This window comes from Varroa destructor, unplaced genomic scaffold, assembly GCF_002443255.2.
Source record: "Varroa destructor unplaced genomic scaffold, Vdes_3.0 BEIS01000005.1, whole genome shotgun sequence".
NCBI classification, from domain to species: Eukaryota; Metazoa; Arthropoda; class Arachnida; order Mesostigmata; family Varroidae; genus Varroa; species Varroa destructor.
Genome location: NW_019211458.1, coordinates 16,147,741 through 16,169,660, shown reverse-complemented (window position 1 = coordinate 16,169,660; position 21,920 = coordinate 16,147,741). Strand labels below are relative to the sequence as shown.

Here is a 21,920-nt window from a genome sequence, read left to right as displayed (position 1 = left end):
GAAATTCTTGTCAGTATGAACTTTTGGAATTTAACAAGTCCTTTGAAATTGCAGTATTAATTGTATTCATTTTTTAAACAATATCCATATGAAATTGTTACTAGCCTCTTTTTTGACGATTTTAATGCATGCTTTAAGCTAATTAAGCTTCAAATAATAATATGTCGATTGAGTACATACTGCAAATCCATCGGTACAGTATACAGGCTCTTTTTATTTTTAAATAAAATACATTTACGATAATAATATATTAATATTAGTATTACCGGGTAGTGCATTAAGTACGCTAAAGTTTATCATTGTTGCTTTTGTCGATATTGTCCGCTATTATTATTGAGCCACTGTCACCTTTTCCGCTCGTCTTCTGTAGTGCTTGACTATAAACAACTCAAAAACATGATGATAAATCAGCTAAATCATCGATCTATTTTAAGCAGGCCCCATATTACGCGTCGTTCCCTAAGCATAAACTGCTATTCCAAATCGTATTCGCCGTTTCCGTGTCGTTTTCGATAATGTGCTCTTATGAACAACTTCATTCAGTCGTGCACCATGTTGTAGTTTGCATATGCGCACTTACCTGCTTGAATCTGTCCACGAACCTTGCCGAAAGTCTATATCTTCATCAAACTTAAAGTAATAGCTTAGCTACGCATTTGCCTTAGAATTTATAGCTATGTGCGCCTGGTATATAAGTTTCCTCACAAGTTCACGCAGTTGTTTTCCTTTTTATCGGGATGCCTTTTCAGCCCTTTCCATTGTTCATCCTCTCGGCATCCTTTGGAGTCTGCCGAATGTAGGTGTATCATTTCGATTATTGTTATTGGTCATAACGGTTACTATAACTGTTGATTGAAAAAATGGCACGGCTCTCACTCATTTAGATAGAACCATATTTCCCATTCTAGTGGCCATATCTTTCTCCTGCTGTTTTTGTTACACTTGTCAGACTATGTCACGCAACGACTAATTAACCTAAAGGTCCATTCGATGCAGTGGGCCCGATTCGACTTCTCATTCTACCATTCGACCAAGACATTTTTCTAGTAAACGGGGCACATGACCATTTACGGTCTAAACAGCTGTTACCGCATTATTAGGTAACTTGTTTTACTTATTATTTGAATACCTATCGACGCCAATAAGTCATTTCTGTTTCCCTAGTAATAGTCACCATCATCATAATAAACATTTTTCAGATGTATAGATATATATATATATATATATATATATATATGGAGGAATATTTGATGATGATGACGTTAGATTACGTGCCATTGAAATACAGTATCTTATACCATTAGATCTAATATTAGCTTAGTTTCTGGGTTATTGTTTTTCTAAATCCGGCTCTCTTTTAACGTTACTGTCTGCAATGTACACAGTGTATACTATTTCATTTTTGTATACCTCCCCATTTTTCTCCTCATTTTTTTCGTCATCTGTAGTATATGACAACTTTTTTTTATCAGCGTTGTGCACGCATGCTTATATAGCTTCGTTTCCACGTAATAGTAAATTTTTGCACACCGATATAAATTCAAAGACAAGAACACCTTAGTTGTTAATGTGACCGTAATTAAATGTAGTCGCTTTCGTCCACCGGGAAATATTGAAAAAAGAAACAGAACCCCACCATACGCCTGTTCAATGGTTCTGACGCGTAATCCCTTATCATTTGTAGACATATATTTGTATGCATTATGTGTATTTATATGCCAGATAGCGTGGTCACTCCACCCTATCTCAGCGCTGCCCTTATATTACCTAACCTTCGGGACCAATATATAATAATAATAATGAGCTTCCCCATGAAATAAATACTCATTTGACTCAGTCATTATATGGACAAATGAAATAGGGCAAAATTGATGCAGTTCGTACGCAGAGAGATTCGTCGTATGTCCATCATTTATGATTTCTACTTTCGCTGCCATATTTTACCACATGTCTAAACACTGTAACCGTCTTCGGTAAGGTAGACACAGCGCTTTCTTCTAGGATTCGATTTCTGTCTCTTGCACCTGCCATTTTATCGATTTGATGTCACTCGCTATTATTACTAGTGATAGTCTAAATGACATAGATTATAACGGTTATCGGTTACGAAAACGGAAATTTTCGTCCCCTTACCCACCAGTTTGGTGAGTATGAACTTGCTTTTGCACGTACACGTCGCTACATGCAAGCACATCGATATAGCTCGCACTTAGCAGAGCATTCCTTTGCTCCCCCTTTCCTCGTGAGAAGTTCAGTATAGCTCTTGCGGTTTTCGTCACACACACACACACACACACACTAACACAGACACACACACACACTAGACAGAAACAGGCAGCAGAAGGCTGCTTTTCACCTGCACCCACATTTTTTCCTTTGTTTCATTCGTTCTATTCAATGGTTCAGTCATTTTTTTGTTTTTAATAGTACATTACCTATTGCTAAAATAAATTAAAAAAATAAGACAAATAAAAACAAAGCAGAAAAATTGTGTTTTGTCAACTTTGAACATAATATGAACACAAATCCGTTACAAAACACCGCCACCCTGCGTACGTTGTTACGTTCAGTGTTACCGATAGGCCCCCCTTAACGTGTGAGGTTAGTGATAATTGTGAGAGTCATCTTGAATGATAGGCGGTAACGAAACACCGAAGAAATAGTATGGTGTCGCCACACAGAAAAAACCAGCGGACCACGACTTGGCCGCATGCGTCTATTTTCATCGATCCAAAAACTTCACTTGATGAGACGTTGTACCAATTATCGAAGATCTTCGTGGAAAATTTGTGTTGTGGATTTGTGCTGTCCGAAAGCCAGATCAACCAGATCGGCTTAACTCTTGAGTGCTGCTATGAACGACACAGCAGCGGGCTACAACACCACTAAGCGCGAACACTTGAGTATTTCTCCGCTTCCACCACCTGAAATTAAGAAACAAAAATTTCCCATTGTTATTATTATGCATATGTTAATGTGGGATGAAGATGATTACTGCCAATGATAGACTGTGAGAGAGACAAATAAATAATAAATGAGAAATAGCGGCCCCTACCACGAGATCGGACTCGGTTTCCGCTATCGGCGTTCTCGTCGTCGTCAATGTCGAACTAACGGCTACTTCAACGACGCTAGATGACAGTTCAACATGACCATTCTGGGCATTGTTGCTGCCTCCAGTTTGTTCAGATCGCACAGCTTCGTCCTGTCGAACCCCTTCCACTAGCGCGGCGCTATCCTGCTCGCTTTCTGTCTCAGGCGGGGTTTGTGGTTCAGGAATCATTTGAAAAACTTCGTCTTCTTCACAGCTAGTTTCTCGGCCTATTACCCCAGATTTGACAACGACGTCCGTATCAACTTCAGAAACAGCCCCATCCGCGGACCGATGAAGTAGTTGCAGCTCTTCAGGTAGCTGGAGAGGCGATGCTGGAAGGCTACAGCGGTTTTCTGAAACCATACATAACCAGCAATAGAAACGGTCAGTGCTCAAATATCATAACGGTACAAACTCACAGCTATTATGGGCGTGGCAAATACTTTTGAAATAAAAGGGTTAATATGACCTTTACCAAAGTAAAAATGAGAGCCCTACACCTTATGGCTAGAAACCTTAGCTGTGACTTACGAGGTCGCAAGGTGAGTAAAGCTTCAGCAGCTTGCGTTGCTGTAGTATCAGCATCTCTTTTATCGTCGGTTTCACAAACTACCTCGGATCCTTGAACCACGACGTTTTGCAGTTCCTCAATCGATTCCGGTTGGGTATGCTGTTGTGTCGCCTGTCCAGCGTGTACTGTCACGCAATTCTCGTGTCGAACAACCTGTTGCGCTTCCTGCAACTGAACATCCTGAACATTAGCAGCGTGCATTGGATCAATTGCCTGCTCCTGCACGTGGACCTGATGCTGTCCCACACTATCATCCGGGTCCTTCATTGAAATGATGCTTATCTGAACCGCATCTTGTTGGGAAGCGCTTGTCAGTGGCTGTTCTTCGGCCTGTTGATGCTGCGCCTGTAGACTAGACTTCACTGGCTGTTGATCTTGGCCGTCTTCAGATCCAACCGGAATGACCTGCAGCTGACCGGACATCACCAACGAAGCCATAGTTCCCGCCCCGTTTAAATGATTGCTTCCAGCACCTGCGACACTATGAGTAACGACCTGCGCGAGAGGAGAGTCCACCTGCGTAATAACTACACCCCCACCGTTGTCCGCTACGACAAGCTGCTGTGGCTGCTGTTGAACTTGCTCCTGAGCTTGCTCAGTCTGCGACCGAACTTGTTCATGTAAATGATGATGATGATGATGATGATCTTGCTGCTGCACAACCACTTGACTCTGTTGATCCGCAGCCAACTGCAATGTACCGACAACTTCAGCTGTCTGCAGCTGTTGTAAGGTCGTCGTTTGCTGGCCACCGTTGAAATCTTCCTGGGCAGCCACAGCTAATGTTGCCTCGGTGGCAAATGCCGCATTGCCATAAACCACTTGACAGCCTTCGACCCGTTCGCCATTCTTGTTTTGCACAATGATCTGTCCTTCGTGCACGATCAGCTGTGCACCTTCTAGCTGGCTAAAGGCTTCTTGCGGCACGATTAAACACCCTTGATCGCTAATTTGACTTAATACGTCAGGCGTTGCGACAGCCAACTGACTGCCGTGGAAGTCCTCGGTCTGTTGGACGATTTGATGCTGCGGTTGCTGTTGCACTATTTGGTGGTGCTGCTGTGGATGTTGTTGCTGCTGCTGCTGCTGCTGCTGTTGCTGCTGCGTGTGTGACTGCTGCTGTGCGGCCTGATGCGTTTGTTGCTGCGATTGCTGTGATTGCTCGAACGTCTCCTGGTCACTGGCATCACTTTGGTGAACCGTCGCCACGGCATGTGAATGCTGAACCTGTTGTATCTGTTGATGCTGATGAGGAATCGGCTGAGGTTGGTGCTGATGAATGATGGCGGGTTGGATGCTCGATTGCTGCTGTACAAGTTGACTAGAATCATCAACAAATGACGTCGACGTAGCCTGTGAAGGCACCGTCATTGTTGTGACGACTTGAGGTGATACAGTACAGGTCGACGTTGAGGCAGTAGACTGATGGCAAGTGATTGCTGTTGTTGGAACGGTCGTTGGGCTGGCTGAAGTCGTAGTAGCTACAATTGCCGAATTGAAGAAGCTGTCAATGACTTCTTGCCGGACTTGAGGCTTATCACCTGGTGCAAGAGTATGCGTTTGAAGGAACTTATGGCCAGGATCAAGAGAAGATGTTACCTGTACCAGGCCAGTCGGCTGGATGGCTGGCGGAAACACCTGCTTGCGATGGCGCACACTCTTCTTCATGATGTTTGGCTGAGGATGGTGCTGCGTTCTAGAAGGTGGGGGTAAAACGGAGGGTGGCATTGCCGTAACAGTCGTGCTCTGTGGTACAGGTGCTACAATCGATGACGTTGGCTCCTGAACAGGTTCATTAAAAGCCACCACTACCAGCGGTTGTTGATTGGCCTTTCGCTTTTTTCTTCTTCGGGCACCTCCTGCGTGCTGCATTTCACCGCTCTGTACGATAGAACCCATTGTTTGCTGAACGATCGCATCGACGAACTGGGGGTCTCTGAGGATAGATTGCGCGGCGTTGGGTTCCGACGGATTTGACCGCATTATGACCTGTACAACTCGGACATCCGGTCCCGATGTGTGCTGCAAAGTGCACATCAAGGAAAGCATTAATGTCAGATTATGCAAAAGATATTTTCTTACTAAGACAACGATCGAACAATGAAACTGGCTTAGAAAAATACATTATGTAACTTATTCGAGCGATAGAGAGGCTGCTTTCACAAACGCACTAAAATAGGTGGCATACTTCTAAACCAATTTCAGATAAGTGTACGTGTCATGACTAATCGTAGTATAGGAAGTTCGATTAACCCCTACCTGTTGTGCTCGTGGACGCTTTCGTACGGGGGGCACAGTTTTGAGGTCGGGTTCAGGCATTTTGTTGATTACGTCGGAAAGGTAGTGCGGATCATCTTCGGCTTTGTCCAACGGCTCGCTCTTCAACTTCAGAGGCCCGGCTAGCAGTAGAGCATCATCCATAAGCGAATTTTCGTCAAGATCATCGAATGAGAGTGGTCGAGGTTTGAGATTGATGTCAAGATTCATCATGACCGCGGGCAGCTGTAGCGGATCTTCTGGCTCGCCTTTAGGCAGATTCCTTAGGGGAAATCGTACTACGCCTTCGAGCTCTTCACAGTCGATGAGTTCTTCCTGATTTCGGGAGAAGGCGACACTCCGCCGACGTGACTCAATCATCACGTCAGGCGGAGGTGTTGCTGGTATTGAGATCAACTCCGAAGGTTCGCGGTACCTGAAGATCAAGTCAATGAGTTAATTGAGTAATTAAAAAAAAGACAAATGAGCAATTAAAAAAGAAGGACAACTATTATATAGCTCAGACTGGAGAGAACAGATTAGTCGGCTCGTTCTTGTAATCGTGTAGCGGCAACTGGTTTACTTACTAAACTTAGAAACATATGATGTCGATTTGGATTGAAATCTAAACGTGGATATGCTTCGTTTTGTTCTAGGAACCAACCGCCTAATCTGGTGCCTAATTTCGGTACTGGAAACATTTATTTAGACGAGTTTGTTTAAATAATCTAGTTACTCATGTCTGCTTCTGGCAGATGCTTACTTTTTCATTTTGGCGGATGACGGATTATAAGACGATGGATGCTGCGTTAACTGCTGGGAGTTATTAGCTTCGCTTTTGATCGATACAGCAATCTGGTCGTCGGATTTGCTCATGGACATCAATCGGTCTTGTCGGTGTTCCTCGGCCGTATGTATTTCGAGGGCAAGACTCTGCGAGAGAAACTGCTCACCGCAGTATTCGCAGCGTACGATGCCCGACTCATTAAGACCTGTACAAAACTGGTAGTGTGTCTGGATTGCCTGGAGCGTCTGGAATATCATCGTGCATCCTGGAACGGGACACAGTATCTGCAACGCATCATAACACATTAGGAACGATGCACTTGTGCTAATGCAAACCTTAAAATATACTCAATTTAAAACCCGCTAAGTTTATCATTTTTCAATAAGCGAGTATTTCTCGCAAAACGTATAGCATATGATGATTTTACACACCTGTTTCGTAAGTAGCATCTCATCCAACCAGAGCTTCTTAAGCGCTGTTCGAATGTTCCGAGGTTTGATTTGGCGCTGACTGGAGGCATTTGCATTAGCCCCCGGTCGCTCTCTTCGTACTGCATTGGGAGGCGGTAAGGTTGGCGGCGGGACCGCTCCTTCGGCCTCAGGTATCACCCCGAACTCTTCACTGTCATCACCCCCCAGTGCCCCAGATGTCAAAAGGAGCGGTTGGACCGAAGACATGCGAATCCTGACCGCCGCAAAGGCCAGGTACTACTACTGATGTCTAACAATTAACGTCGCCGTTGCACTAGGTTGCCACGCAGGGCCGAATATACAGTCAGGTGAGCACTGCTGTTGAACTCTTAGTGCAGGTTTCGTCTCATTCTATTTCAATATGAAAAGAAAAGCATATTACAGTTGCTATAAGAGGGTGTATATTAAAAGGGTTCAAGCAAGCATTAATAACAGATGGATAGCTACCTCATAGATGCACATATGTGAGGACTCCTTCTGGTCTATTTTTCAACAATAATGATATTTGTAGTAAATATAAAGATATATAGGATATTTAATATTTAACACCGTATGTCAAATAACTTAGTATAAGGAACGCAACTAAATAAAAAATCTACAGGAATGACATTGATAATGAAGAAAATACATCACTGTAGTAACAACTTATTCAATGTAACATATTTGTTTCCAATGACCGTGCCGTCTATATATATATATATATATATATAAACAATTTGTCTTCACATTGTCGTTAAACTGATTTGTACAGCGAAGCACAATACTACCTTACGATCATAATCGACCACTGCGGCTCGTTTCCATTACACTTTTTACCATTCGGTGAACAAACCGCTACTAATAAGCTTTTCATAAGTACGCAAATAGAAACAAGTACGTTGTATAACGTACCCATTGAAGGTAACCGTTCTGTAAAAATTGTCAATAAACCTACATAGAAAAGAAATGCACTCTTGAGGGGCAAACCAGCAATAAAATCACGAAGCATTTTAAAAACTAATTGACACATCCAATAAACTCATACGTGTGCCAAAGAAATTATCGAGCTTTTTCTTTTTTATTCTTACCGTTGTCATATTCTAACTAGGAAGTTGGCAGCCTTTCACGCTTCAGGCCAATGGGCATCCGTTCGCCGTCAGCTGAATCAAATTCGTTCGAACAGCTGAACAGTAAAATGACATGTGTGGAAAGGAGATCACCACCGGTCACTCAGGGCCAATCATGCCTCGAAGTCTGTGCTACAGCGGGTGAACATCGGTAACAACGCTAAGCGGATGCCCATTAGCGGTCGTGCAACACTGCTAACAAAACCATGATTAGAGCGTATAGCAACCTCCCAATATGGGAACGAGAATGGCCGACTAACAACCACCTCACGCATCCGGGGGTGGTTCGTTGGGGAGGTAGCTCCACCAGAGCACTGGTCGGTGGCTATTCTCTATTGGCACACAGATGATCATGTCCATCCTCTGCACTTCATTGGGCTCAATTTCCCCATAATACCCCAAGCCAAACGTGGTAATACCCCCCCAAGAAACGACTGCTCTGTTTGAGTGGCTTCTCATTGAACATGTTCACTAAACGCCACTAGCGGGGCCTGGGGCCGTATTCTGATGGGCTCACCTGCTGATCGGCTAGGCGGCACACTATGTTGATCCATGTTTTCGTCCGGGCGCTCCAAATCGCTTAAGAGTGCCCGGGGCGGCCACTGAATAACAATTCGAATGCACAGATAGTCACAATCCTGCGGGGCTTAAATCTTCCCGTTGTAATTTGCTTGAGCCAGCAACCGGCAGATGGCGCTGCAGCGGTGTAGCGAAGGCAGTAGCAAGGAAGGTTTGTTGTTAGATGAACTATAGAAGGGTGGCTCAGGGTAAAAATATAAATCAGTTGACGTTTTTACTACCCAAGGTAACATCGATGGCGTTCTTTAGTAGAACCATCTTAAATGTATTTTATTCAAGATACCCGGCTTCTCCTAGAAAGCCCACCCTACTATTGCATACCATATGACAAGAAGGATTTAGATATGTTTTAACTAATTTCCAGGCAGTACCGAATATGATCATCTTTCCGATTTTTTTTTTCAACATTTCAGCAGGTCATCAGTGGGCAAAATGTTGATACGAACTTTTCGTATCGTAGTGGCAGAACTGTAAGGCCGAAATTTACATTCATTCATGTTCGCTGGGTACCTTGTATATAGGCAATATAAAAGCATTTCTAATGTAGAATACATACAGAACGCTAAGATTGCGCTGTTCTTCTTGCGCCACGTTGTTCAGGAAAAAATGTTCTTGATGGTATGGCCCATAGGGGACTCCGTATCGGACGCACATACATTTTCCATTTGGCTTGCGGTACGAGCCAGTAGCACACACACACACACACACACACACCACATGGTAGAAACCATGCAGTGGATTATGATCTGCCGGATCTTCTTTCCGTGGAATTTTTCTATGTGGCAAAAAACGATTTCAGACATCCGATCCCACTGTTATCGAAGGAACTCCAGCGAATGTTTTTGATACCTTAAGCTGACATTGTAGATTCACAAAAAATTGCGCCACACCCATTAGCAAATACACGTAACGTTGGGGAAGGATGTATGCAGGGCCAGCGCTTTCTTAGGCAAAGGAGACTTCTTCTGGTTCAGTTTGTACAATTAGGCTATGCTAAGGCCATCTCATATGCTTGGGGTAGCAAGTTCATAACAGAATAAAGTCAACCTTGAGTAACAGAAGCGCCTGATGAAGGCGAGTAGTGCAACCAGAGAGTGCCATTTGCTACTACTGCTCCTGCTTTTCGGTATTTCATGTTGGTCCCTGGGCCAGTATCCATTAAGCACTCCCGTCTTATGACGGGACATGTCTGCTGAGCTTGAAAAGTACTTGCCTCGTAGACCGCGAGTACATCGCCCTACAGTAGAGAGTTTGCTCTCATGGATTAGCGCTTTCCCATTATGCTGTTTAGCTGAAGAAGACTGAAGAAAGTAATGGGTTAAGCCCTAAAGCACTCTCTGTTACTTGTTGGAAAAATATCAGTTTCCCCACGCTATCGTATCGTTATGGGACTCTCTTACAGAATTGAAGGGATGGGCTGGGTGAACCTATATGGAACTCTTGTTTTGGCGAATTTTTTTACGTCGCCTTGAAATCGGGGAAGAACAATAGATAGACTGTTTGGTATTCCTAGTGCCGAAGACAGGTCTTAACTTGACGAGTAGGATTTGGCAAGCAATCATTGTTCGCTTTTCCCTACAGAAGCCGTGTTGTTCATCCACGATCGTGCTTCAAGCTTCTAGAAAAACGGAGAGATGCATAAAAAGTATGGCTGAAAAAACTTCGTAGCAGCAGCTCCTTTGAGTGATGCACTTGAGAAATTCGGCTGTCGAAGATCGCCTTTGCTTTTTAGGTGACGATAAAGAATGTCTTCTGTCAGTCGTTTTGCGTTAGGCCGTCGTGTAGACAAATGGTGTAAAGAGCAGTCTGACGTCGGGATGATACTAATGTCTCGTTAGGGCCTTCAGGCCTGATCTGACCTCGAAATGCTGCCTTGTTGGTATAGAACCTTTGCTGCCACCTCATCAGTCGTAATGTTGACGGCTGTTGCCTTATGCCGCGCTATACCACAGAGGCCCTTTCGGCATGGTGGTCCTGAAAGCATACATTTGAGCGACAAGCGTGTTTGATTTTATGAAGCAAAAAGTAATTCTAGACCACCACCGTGTAACTATCTCTGAGAGTATTGTTTTGTCTCGGGAAAAAGAGCGCCTCCTTCGTTTAGTCTGATAAATCTGTCTACACCGTCTCTGTAAAATGATAAAGAGAGGACCTATCTCGACTGGCGAGGAACCGTCTGGGCTTTGAAAGCACTAGAGATATATTGTTAAGTCACGGGCTGTCACGACGAGGTTTGAACCCGCCAACTGCGTATTTTAGAATATACCGAGGGGCGGCACTGTACTCGTTGACGTTAAGTCCGCCTGAAATGGGAAGGAGTTCATTATGGTGCTCCGACGTCTGCATTCAACGATTTTACTAAAGCTGTCCGCTTTTTTTTTGAACTGCTATGTAAAACCTTGGCAGGGAAACGCGCGTAGCAACGGGCAGGTGACTTCTAAACGAGGCCTTAACCAGTAAAGAGTTCTTTGGTCCGAGGTACGCGACTTGAGAAGCAAGCAGGTTGGTGACGAGCCCGTCGGAAGTGGAGGACCACATCGCATCAGTGCACGTTGATTCCTTTCTCTCGGTTATGATCTAGTACTTAGAGCCCGCTAAGGCGTCAATCAGCAACCGTTCGATCTAATCGTGAATTGAAGTTACTTGCTACAATCATTGTCAATTTTAAGCAAAGAACTGAAACATCGTGTCAACTTATTTACCAGTTTTGTTGATCGTTTTCCATCGAGATGTTTTCCGATGCAAGCCACTAATTATAGAAACAGTGACCCAACGGTTAGGCTTTCTCCTCGGTCTCTTCGTCTGGTCGCTGCCAGATACTGGCTGCATCGAACAGTGCGTTGGCCCAGGTTTGATTCAACGCTATTGTGTTGACTTAGGTCGAAATATATGTTTATTTAAGGCTAGCCTTAGATGTATATTTCATCGTTTTCAAGACAATAATGTAAGGTTTACAATGCTTTATTTAACATTCTTATACTGTTTTCTTTCTACAATTTGGTCATGAAATCAATCGCATATTCCCTACATTAAAAGACTACACGCTTTATAAAAGAACAGAATCTAATAGCAGCACGACCTATTACAATTTGGAGAGATCGGATTGTGAACTTTGTCTACGCTTCTTGAAAAGGCTTTGTTTCTATGTAAATGAATGACTAAATTAAGAGTAGAATCGGTCAAAGAGCTATTAGATTCGATTTCTAGGTTTTCATTTACAGAGTAGATCGTATGATTACTTCATAAAAAATGATAGATATATATATTTATACTTTGTGCCAGAAGCTACGGTTACCTCCTTGGGTTCTGTACTGAGATACGTAGTCTCAGTCAATCGATTGGCAAACATTCACTTCTCGACTTATTATTAGGCAGCCTTCAAAGCCTCTACTGAAAAGCACCTTCAAAAACTTCATAAATAGGAGGAGAAAATTGAACATCAGTTGCTAAACCACACCATCAAAATTACTTAGATAGAAAAATATTTTTGGCATGTGTTCTGGTTGCCGCATGCAATGATTGCATGCATTGTGGAACGACTTTCCCATATTATAACGATTCTGTTAAGCGACGGTCTTCATAACAAATAATGAGTCGAAAAATTTATTCTTTATTAAGACTTCGGGCAAGCGGTCATCAACTTAAAAGTAACTGCAGTGGTGGTAGATATATTGAAGGTGAACGTATTAGTTAGTGATTAAGATATGTTGAAATGACTTAGCGCACATACCTACGTATCACTTTGTTGGCTACTCGGGCTGCACTGTCCAGGTTAGAAAAGCCATATGCTGGTGCACGGTTTCTGTTACCTTCCAAACTCTTACCTTACTTTGGCAAAAACGAATGTCGATAGGGTAAACGCAATTATAAATTCCCATTGCGGTTTACAGTTTACACTATACTTATAATTCACCGACTTATAATTGATCACCTGAGTCATTTACAAGTACCTTCTATGCCATTTCGTCCTAATCAGATTCACTTACGTGACTCTACTGGTTGCCCATATGGAGGCCTCATAGGGCTATTTTGGAACAGACATCTAAGAGAAGATAGGATTCTGACATCCCGATTTTGCACAACTTTGAATAATATATATATACATAGTAAATCAATGGGCTTTTTATTATTGGCGTTTATAATAATTTGGCAGGAGACACGAAAGTGACTTCAATAAAGTGGATCTTACTGTACGAGCAACTAAACTAGCCAATTATGATCCGTGACCTCCAAAGAACAACTATATAATAATAATACTGGTAGTAATAAGAGATCAATAGAATTAATTGTTTCTTAAGTATGCTCATGTAGGCTTATACTTGGCTATTCCTAAAGCTATTCTATGACCATATATAAGTACAGGGGTAAGGGGTTCTGGAGAAATATCTTAGTTGATTTTTAATTTTTGTAGAACATTGCTAACTCAATGAAGAAAAATATTCCTCGAATTCCCTTGCCCATGTCGGCGTCGCCCTTCTTAAAGATTCGTAGCAGCACGAAAACTTGTGCTCGAATAATATCACCTTAGTTCCTTTGGAGGTTTCCTATAATAAAGATTAGGCGTTCCATGAAGCAAGATACTGTCTGATTAACCAGCGAGGCATGGAACAATGTTACTTAAGGCCGATATTAAGCGGGGGTTTCGATAAGCGAGACTAAGCTAGAGAATTACACCACGAATGTTAGAAAAGCTTAGCGGGAGCGGGCCAAAGCAAATTTTGATAGTGATACTCCCAGATCAGTAAATTGGCTGAGTCGCATCTTGTCAGTTAGGGTTACTGATAGGTAGTCAAAATGAGGGTAGCCATGAGGGTAGCTAAGCATAACTATAACGTACGCCAAAAACACTTCTTCGAATTCACTGCAGTACTCGAAAAAAATTAACATTCCGTTAATATTTTATAACACACGGATGGAACTATGATGAACCACACCATGTCATACAGCTTGTATGGTGGATGCGTAGCATTTTTACGCTTCACGTCACGACGTAGTCACTTGCCGAGCGGCGAAGGGCCAGCTAGTTTGAAGATAGCTTTCAAACTGAAGATTGCCGGACTTCTTGCAGACCTAAGTTTCAAAACAGCTGTGACAAAAAAGCGGCAAGTGCGAGCAATTATAGAGACATTCTTGTCTCGTGAAATACTTATCGATACTAGTCGTATATCTGCGGACTACCATACCTTGAGTGTTGACATTTATACTGTAATGCGTTTCGGAATTAGTTTGGGAAAAGTTAGGCCTATGTTTTTACGAAGTGAAGTACTAGTGACGCCCTCTAGTGACAATCTACACTTAATGTACCCTACGAAGTAAGTTTTAACTAATTGTCGATAGTTCTATGCCTTAGCTATTTACTAGCTTTGACCGAACAAATATATGCGATCGAATGATTGCTGAAGTTGTATCTTACACAATGTCAATTAAACGGGGTTGTTTAACGGGGCAATTCTCAGTTCGTAGTCGAGTGGATGCCATTTATGATGATACGCTTAGTTGCTGACTAATGTACGGTCGATAGACGTAGCAGTCCTGATTTGGGTTTACTTCGTTTTCATATGTCAGTACTTCGATTACTGCACAACAGCGAAGGTCAGGTCCAATGTCAGCTTGTTTTCGACGGTAGAACGAACTTCGATGCTGGGGGCCTCATCGGCAACTTTTAAGTAGAGACGACTGCCCAACGAAAAAATAACACATGTAACGCCTCCATGCACACTGTGTACGTGTCTATATATGAACGTATCTGTGTACGTACACACTGTCGTTTAAGAACGAACAGTTAGTTCTATTATCGTTGTGGACACGGCGGATCTTGCGGGGATCCCTCTGTTCTGGCAAGACATTCCACAAGAAGATTCGGATTTATCGCGTCGCTTTGGTAATGGTCTTATTACTCATTGTGTATTGTACTAGTTACCTTTCAGGTATATAGATGACCAACGCAAGTTCGTGCTGGAGATACTATTTTGGACTTAGAAATGAATTCTTTCAAAAGTATCGCTTGAATTTGGTAAGAGATCAATCCTATCTTTTTTCATTTCATGTTTTTCGTATATCCCGAAGCATGTATACGGGAAGTCTTTAACGTAGTTATCCTGTGGTACTTGTGAAATTCTTATACAACACTCAAGGTCGATGGAACCTTTAATTAAGTTTAGGCAAAACTTTAATTTTTCGCGGTACGTAACACAAGCATCATCGCGCGCACGATGTTTGTTTTTCATAAGAAAACAACATAATAACGGTATTTTAACATTATAACGATAACATTTCAGTCATACGCATACGTAGCAGTGCACGTAGGAATTGGAGTTTAAGCTGTTCTCCTGCCTTGACGACCACTGAGCAGTACACGCTGAAAGGACGTTCCTTCTAATAAATATACTTACAATACAGAATTGTATCATCTCTAAAGTGAGTTTCTTTTCTCTGCGATTAATATTATAAGGATAATAGTTAATATTAATCATTTTGTTTCGTTCTTAAAAACCCTGAGAGGTACCGTAGTGACCATATTTGCCAATGTTGAAGCTCTGCACGATGCAGTGTCTCAACAACGCCCGGTTTTCAAATGTTTATCTTCACATTGTTATATTATACCGTATATTTTGGTTGGTCAACGCGTTGAGCTTAAATTGCTATATATAACGTTTGGGGAAAGAGGGCTAATCTAATTCATATGAGCAGCACGGTTTATGGGAGGTAAATATATCACTACATTTTCAGGATAGGTAGCCGCATCTACGCCCACTCACCGGAGGGTGGTCCAGGTTTGCATTTTGCCGTAGACATCAATTTATTAACCTTTTTTCGTCTTAGGTGCGCCATTCTCTGTAGCGCCAACGGCAGTGAGCAAAATTACTTCAAGTACCACTTAGGCAAATACGTGAAGTTGACAAACCCAAATGATAGGGATGCTAATTTTAAAAGAAAACCTTCGACGGAAACTGCTGCAAATTCAATCGACAGTCGGACACATGAGCCGCGTCGCTTTTGTCTATTCGCGAATACCTAATAAACAGAAAAATAATTAAATCGAGAGACAACCCTGGGTCGTCATTATAGGGCTCTGAAAGCTATTTGATGAAGGTTAACTGTATGATATATATACGAAGTCGAAGGAAAAAGATCATCTGTAGGCCCGAAGACGGGTAACGAGAGGACGAGGGCTCTCAGCCAGTCACCGCCTAAAAACTAGTTTATTGGGACTAGTCCATCCTACCAGTTATTGAAATCATCACATTACGCAAAACAAACTGATTTCAACAACTGGTAGGTCGGCAAAGATCGGACAGAGATTATTTGAGGTGTTCCATTAGCGGGAAGTCTAGCGGGAAGGAATTACCGTAGATTACGTTCGAATCGAACTCGATAGGTACTCTATATCTGGTTTCTTTGGGCGTCCTAGCGAAAGCTGTGCATGTGTGTATGTTTCTAAATTGCACAGCCACCATATGTTTGTCCTTGTGCGGCACCATAGGCACAGTAGGACGCATTTCGATTGGAAATGGAAATTCCGGACCTGTTTTTGGCGTTCACTTCGTTCGACGACACCGTACAAATTAAGCTACGATGCGTCATTAAAGTAAAACAATTTGGGTGAGGCTGTTTGTTGAGCCGACAGAATTTTTGATAGTTTTCTGTCTGCTCGTTAACAGATTGCACGGTAAAAGTACACTGCAATATTTAGTAAACAACATCTATTAGTGCATCTATTACATGCAGGTGGCAATACGTTCCGACCTGAACAGAAGATTATTATGCAGTACTGGTTCATTTTATCGAAAAGCAGATCGCATCGACTCTGCGCGAATAATTAATCTCGTGCTTGCCTATGAGACTGCATTATCGGCTTGCAAAAATAGAAAATAGCCAGCTAGCAAGATACTCTTATGCTGATAGTTAGGTATTTCGAAATTATTTACGTGTAGATTGTTTAACTGACGTTTGGTTAGACTCGCGCCATCCTTTACCCTCTTTCGCAAACGTGCACAAGCGTATCACGTCGCACGATCAAAAGTTTGCCCTTCATTTCTTTATATGCCCTTGGCTATTTACTCCCCGGGTGACGAGCTCACCGGTCATAAGCTTTCCGTTATGGAGCAGATACCGTACTTTTCCAATTGGGAGCCCTTCCCACTTTTTTTGCTCGTGTCCATAACGGAACGGAGAAGTGAGCGGATATGCCCTTAAATATGCAGAGACGTGTTACTACCCCGAGAAAGAGTTGTCTATTGATAGCGTTTGCATTTGAAATCGTCGAAGAAATGACCTCGGCTTTGTTTTGTACACCGCGGCATAAAATGTCTAAATACGCGGGATTAATGCAATATTGCCCTCTATGTGTGTCTTATGATATGCGTATATAATACGTATGTGGTAACGGAACAAACATCACTGCGAGGAAGATTTTTCTCTTCAGAAGAACCTGATGATTTAATCTTACTCGGAAGCTCATTCACGTTTCCAGTCAACACAGTACATCCGTCTAGATTATACAATCGGTATTTGGTGTCTCAAATCTCTGCTGTAATTTGGTACCGACATCATCCGACATTACTAAGTGGTGAGTGGCAGTTGCGAGCGAAGGAAAAGACGAGCGAAGCTGCAAGGTTCTCAACCCTCCACTTTCGGGAGGGTACGGACAGTTATAGGTGTAGGTGATCTAAACTTAGCGATTGGGTTCTGAATTTCGGTTGGAGCTGGATCGTCTGTCGGACTGAGACGAATTTTATGGCCTTCCACCCTTTATGTCTCATTCAAGCAGTAGTTATTATATATTTCTTTCTTTTTTTTTTTTTTTATTATTTTGTATGCTCTAATTTGATTTGCCGTAGGCTTTTCTTTCATTTCCCCTTTTCTTCTTTCTTCCCTTAGTCGCTCCTTTCTCAAAATTGGCCTTTTCAAGTGTTATTTCCTTCGTGAACACGTGGTAGGTAGCAAAACGCCGCTCCGACCAACAAACCGCTCCTCGTCGCGGACATAGGAGCGACAGCATACGACGGGCTGGGAATAGACGATCGGACACGGACCAGAAGGGTCGACCATAATGCAGAATTTTATACTCGATGGCAATGGCCAAAATACGGACCAAGACGAACGTCGGCGGAAGGCCACCGAGTGATGCAACAGTTTGAACGGAGATGCAAAAATTCCTGCAGACTTCCCAATGGACGTCAGAATTGCTCAGCACCTTTATTTTCTCTAGACAACGATGGATTTTATACTTCTTTATAGGACATTTGCGTAGCCACATTATGGAGTTGTATCCTGTAATATGGCCGATGCAACTGCTTGATAGCTTCACCTGTTTCATCAGCGAAAGTTCATTAGACGGCTACGTTAAGTTAAAACAACTTATCCTTAATACGTTAATTTGGCTCATCTATGCTCAAAAATAGTCTGTCATTGTTGTCTTTAGCACAGTGCGTTTATAATCACCCTTATCCGGTTTTGAAAAATCAACAAAAGTTATTTATACACTGGGCATTGATGCATCACTTAGATAAGAAGACTGCCATATTCTACTTTGTTATTATAATCGCCTTGATGGCAAGAAGTCACCGTAAACACCGTCAACTCATTCGCTACTCTCATACCCAGATTTTTCTTGGGTGCGTGTGTGTGTGTATAAAACCCAAGCCCCCTTTTTGTTTCGATATTTTCCGCCTGCTATTTGTGTGTACTGAATTTCGTCTGAGCGATCATTGCCTATCATCAAATATGGCGGTGAAGAATTCGAAAGCGGCCCTACTGCTGTAAATTCACAACCATTTCACATCATTATTTTACATAGGCACAGTTGTACACTATGTGCCATTAACAACCCAGTCATTTGGCTTGGTGTTTTATCAGTTTACATCCTCTCGTTTGTCTGACGTTCATGTTAGGGCATAACGCTTTTTCTTGTTGAAGTGTCGATGAAGCCAACGTTCATTTTCCTGTATGTAATAAAAAAAAAAGACGGACGTTGTTTTCGTACACCCCAAACCATCTTCGTTCCTGTCTATAGAATAGCATTATTATTCCGATGTTAAAAGTAGATTTTGTTGGGCCTGAATTTAAGCGCTTATGAGCGTATCATATAGGAGTTGAAAACGCGTAAGTGACATCGGTTTGTAAGATGACAGCTATGACCTATTCGAAGACTTCGCATTGGGTACAGCTTATGTATAACTGCCGCACACCATATCAGCGATTGAAAATTATGTGCATTCTTCACGGCTAATTACTTCAAACAAAGAAATGTTCAATACATAGAGGGTAGTCTAGTCCACAATAGTTCTAAGATATTTTGATGCCGTTCAAATCACGAGCCATTCTAAACCCAATATCCCTCGAAAATGTACAGCCAGAAAATGGATCATTTCCTTTGGCGGCTTTTCCTATTCCTTTAAGAATGAATGTCATACCATACAGTGGCTCGAAATAAATGCAACCATCTTTTGAATCAAGTCTTTTGCGCTGTCAAATTTGCAAGAAACGTATTTATTGTTATAGTCATGAAGAAACTGTACTCTAATCTACAAGCATACAGACAGCGTAGATAGAAATGTCTACTGCACGTAACCTTTTTATGAAAAGCCTGCGTAGGTTGAAATAGGGCGATGAAAATCTATGTTCGAGGTACTTGATCACAAGCTGTGATATGCACATATGACGCTTTCAGCCATGTTGTCACAGTGTCCTTTATTTCTTTGTGCCGGCTGGACTCATGCTGCAACAGGCTATGGAGCTGGACGAAAATGTGTCACGTGACTCCAAACCGGGTCTGTCTAGCCCTTATTACGATAAGATAAGCTCGCCGATTTAGTGGGAACGCTCATTGCAAACCGTAGGTGTTTAATGGGTCAGAGGAAGGCATGCGCTTATATACGCTACCTCAACTCAGGTTGAACCATTGGTCGCCCGAAATTTATTTCTATATAGGTTACTTGTCTACTAAAGCATCTTGAATAACGCACACACCCTGTCGACTTCACACTGGCAGGCTGCAGATGCAGACATCAGGTTTGGTTTTCAGCAGGGAAACCCGACATGTGTGTAGGCCAAAAACCTCGACCTGAGCTATATTGAAAGCTATTCTGCTGCGAGGCAAGACAAAAGCATCTAGAAAAACATATCTTCTTTGTTTCATAGATTAGATCTATTTGTAAATTAAACAAATCATTCAAGTTGGTATATATAATCTGCCAGCTTTGGACAGACGATGACCAAATGAAAACAGGTATATTTGTAGATGTTACTAATCGGAATGGCCTTTCCTAAACCTGGATTATGCGTCTCAGCCCGTTCGCGGATGACAGCTTCGATATATCAGCATCCTACTGATTTCCTACAATTGCACTATCTGCAACCATATTAGTCGTGCATTACTCATTAATATTGCTCTATTGTGGTAATCATTCGCTATTTTCTCATTAGCCTTCTATGTATGTAGCGGTGCTTCGCTTCGTCCTTCTTGGTCGGGAAAGGATCTCAAGGTCTTCTTTCCTATCCGCAACAGTAAGGAAATTATCTGTTCATCGGATCTTTGCGCCCTGTTCGTCTTCCCATCCCATTCTCTGCTGCTGCGGTAGCCTGCTTACCCTGTTCCCGTCCGGGTTTTTGTCGTGGCTGGTATTGGTTCCACTCTATCTCCGCGTCACTTCAAATTAACACTGAATCATTCTCATCTAGAGGAAGCAGCAAGCCCCATCCGTTCCACTTCCGACAATCTCTTGATTCAGGAGAATATCGCGAAATCATCCCAGTCGTCCGAATTGGGAGAAGCGAATGGCCTATGTTCTCCGGGCCTGCTCCTCAAATGCTTCGGTCGCAAAACTGCTGTTTCCGCTTTGGAACAAAATCGAAATCGCAGAGAAAATTGGTGGCATCGAAGGCAAATTGTAAGTTAGGACAACACCGAGCGAAAAGGCGGCCTATGAAGAAAGAGCGAAGGGCGAGTTTTTTGTGATTCCTTTGGGGACAGCAAACCAAGCAGATCAGGGTGCGCGGCAGTCGATTGTCGAACTCCGGTTAAGCTGAATGGCCGAACGGGCTGGCGGAACAGCATGCCTATGTTCCACTCGAGTGCAATTGCCTATACGAATTAGAGTGGCTCGTTAGGATAAAACGGTGACTTCGTTGAAGTTGTTAAGTTCCTTTCTGGAAAATGATTATTATTGGAGGAATTATATGTGAGCTCAGTTTGCGGCAATAACAAACTGATTCAAATCCGAAATTTTTCAACGCTGTCAGAGCCTTCCGCTTAAACCTAACCTGATCGGTTCAGTGAGAATGCATTGTATGCAGTCCAGAGCTTATGCTTGTCCTCGCTCGTACGCTGCCGAAGCGATTGAAGATAAGTATACAATAAAAGGGGATAAAGAAGCACAGAAGATTACTAAGCGAAGTTATCTCTTGGTGCAATCTAATGTTGAGCCTCGAAAGCTAATATCTTTTGTCGCGTGACACGCAATAACATAACGTGAGTTTTTTTTAGCTAATGATAGCTTCAACCCTCACAAACTCGAATTATAGATTCAACACGACGCTGGATCGTAGTGTCAACGCGAGACCACTTGCAACCCGGCATAATTTTTTCAGTCACTCAATATACCTACCATTACGATCTCCTCTGGAACACACGTCATTTATCATCTTTCTATAGATAATCCACTTCCGTTGTTATTATCTTATCGTTAAACAAAATAACATCGTAGTTAGACGCATGATCGCCGAAAACAACGATCATCAATCTAGCGTGATGCTGGTGATTATTAAAACGCTACGTGCTATTGGTTCTAAGACATTTTCCTTTCTTGTTTTGCCCAATGTGCCACCTAAACTGAACAATCGTAAATAATTGGTTAGATTCAGATAAGCACAGCCAGTAAGCATGTACAGGTTCGTATTCAAAGATATAGAGGAGCAAAGTACAGGTACGTTCTAACTTTGTTACGTCGTTGGCTGACTTTTTTCGATTGTCGCAAATGTTCGGGTGATGCTGTTTCTGACGTTGGGGAAAGAAGAACCATAACGCGACAGCTGAGTGACAGGACATATAAATCGC

The 21,920-nt window shown here is 42.5% G+C and overlaps 1 protein-coding gene and 1 long non-coding RNA gene across 3 annotated transcripts; one reads left to right on the top strand and one right to left on the bottom strand.

The window, feature by feature from the left end:
• Window positions 1-186: 186 nt before the first annotated feature.
• LOC111251276 (uncharacterized) lies at window positions 187-8,993 on the bottom strand. Of its 2 annotated transcripts, none has more exons than XM_022807713.2 (7): window positions 8,802-8,993; window positions 7,140-7,529; window positions 6,685-6,992; window positions 5,925-6,357; window positions 3,626-5,687; window positions 3,056-3,447; window positions 187-2,924 (listed from the first exon to the last, which is right to left on the bottom strand). In XM_022807713.2, exons 2-7 carry the CDS (start codon window positions 7,383-7,385, stop codon window positions 2,886-2,888), a joined length of 3,480 nt encoding a protein of 1,159 aa, XP_022663448.1. In that variant the 5' UTR covers window positions 7,386-7,529; window positions 8,802-8,993; the 3' UTR covers window positions 187-2,885. The 2 variants fall into 2 exon arrangements, with proteins under 2 accessions (XP_022663448.1, XP_022663449.1); XM_022807714.2 differs by lacking the exon at window positions 8,802-8,993 and adding an exon at window positions 8,246-8,772.
• Window positions 8,994-11,086: 2,093 nt separating this feature from the next.
• Window positions 11,087-15,870, top strand: LOC147755343 (uncharacterized). Its single transcript, XR_015328415.1, has 4 exons — window positions 11,087-11,712; window positions 14,780-14,876; window positions 15,142-15,280; window positions 15,686-15,870. It is a non-coding gene; the product is annotated as an uncharacterized LOC147755343 (long non-coding RNA).
• Window positions 15,871-21,920: the final 6,050 nt, after the last annotated feature.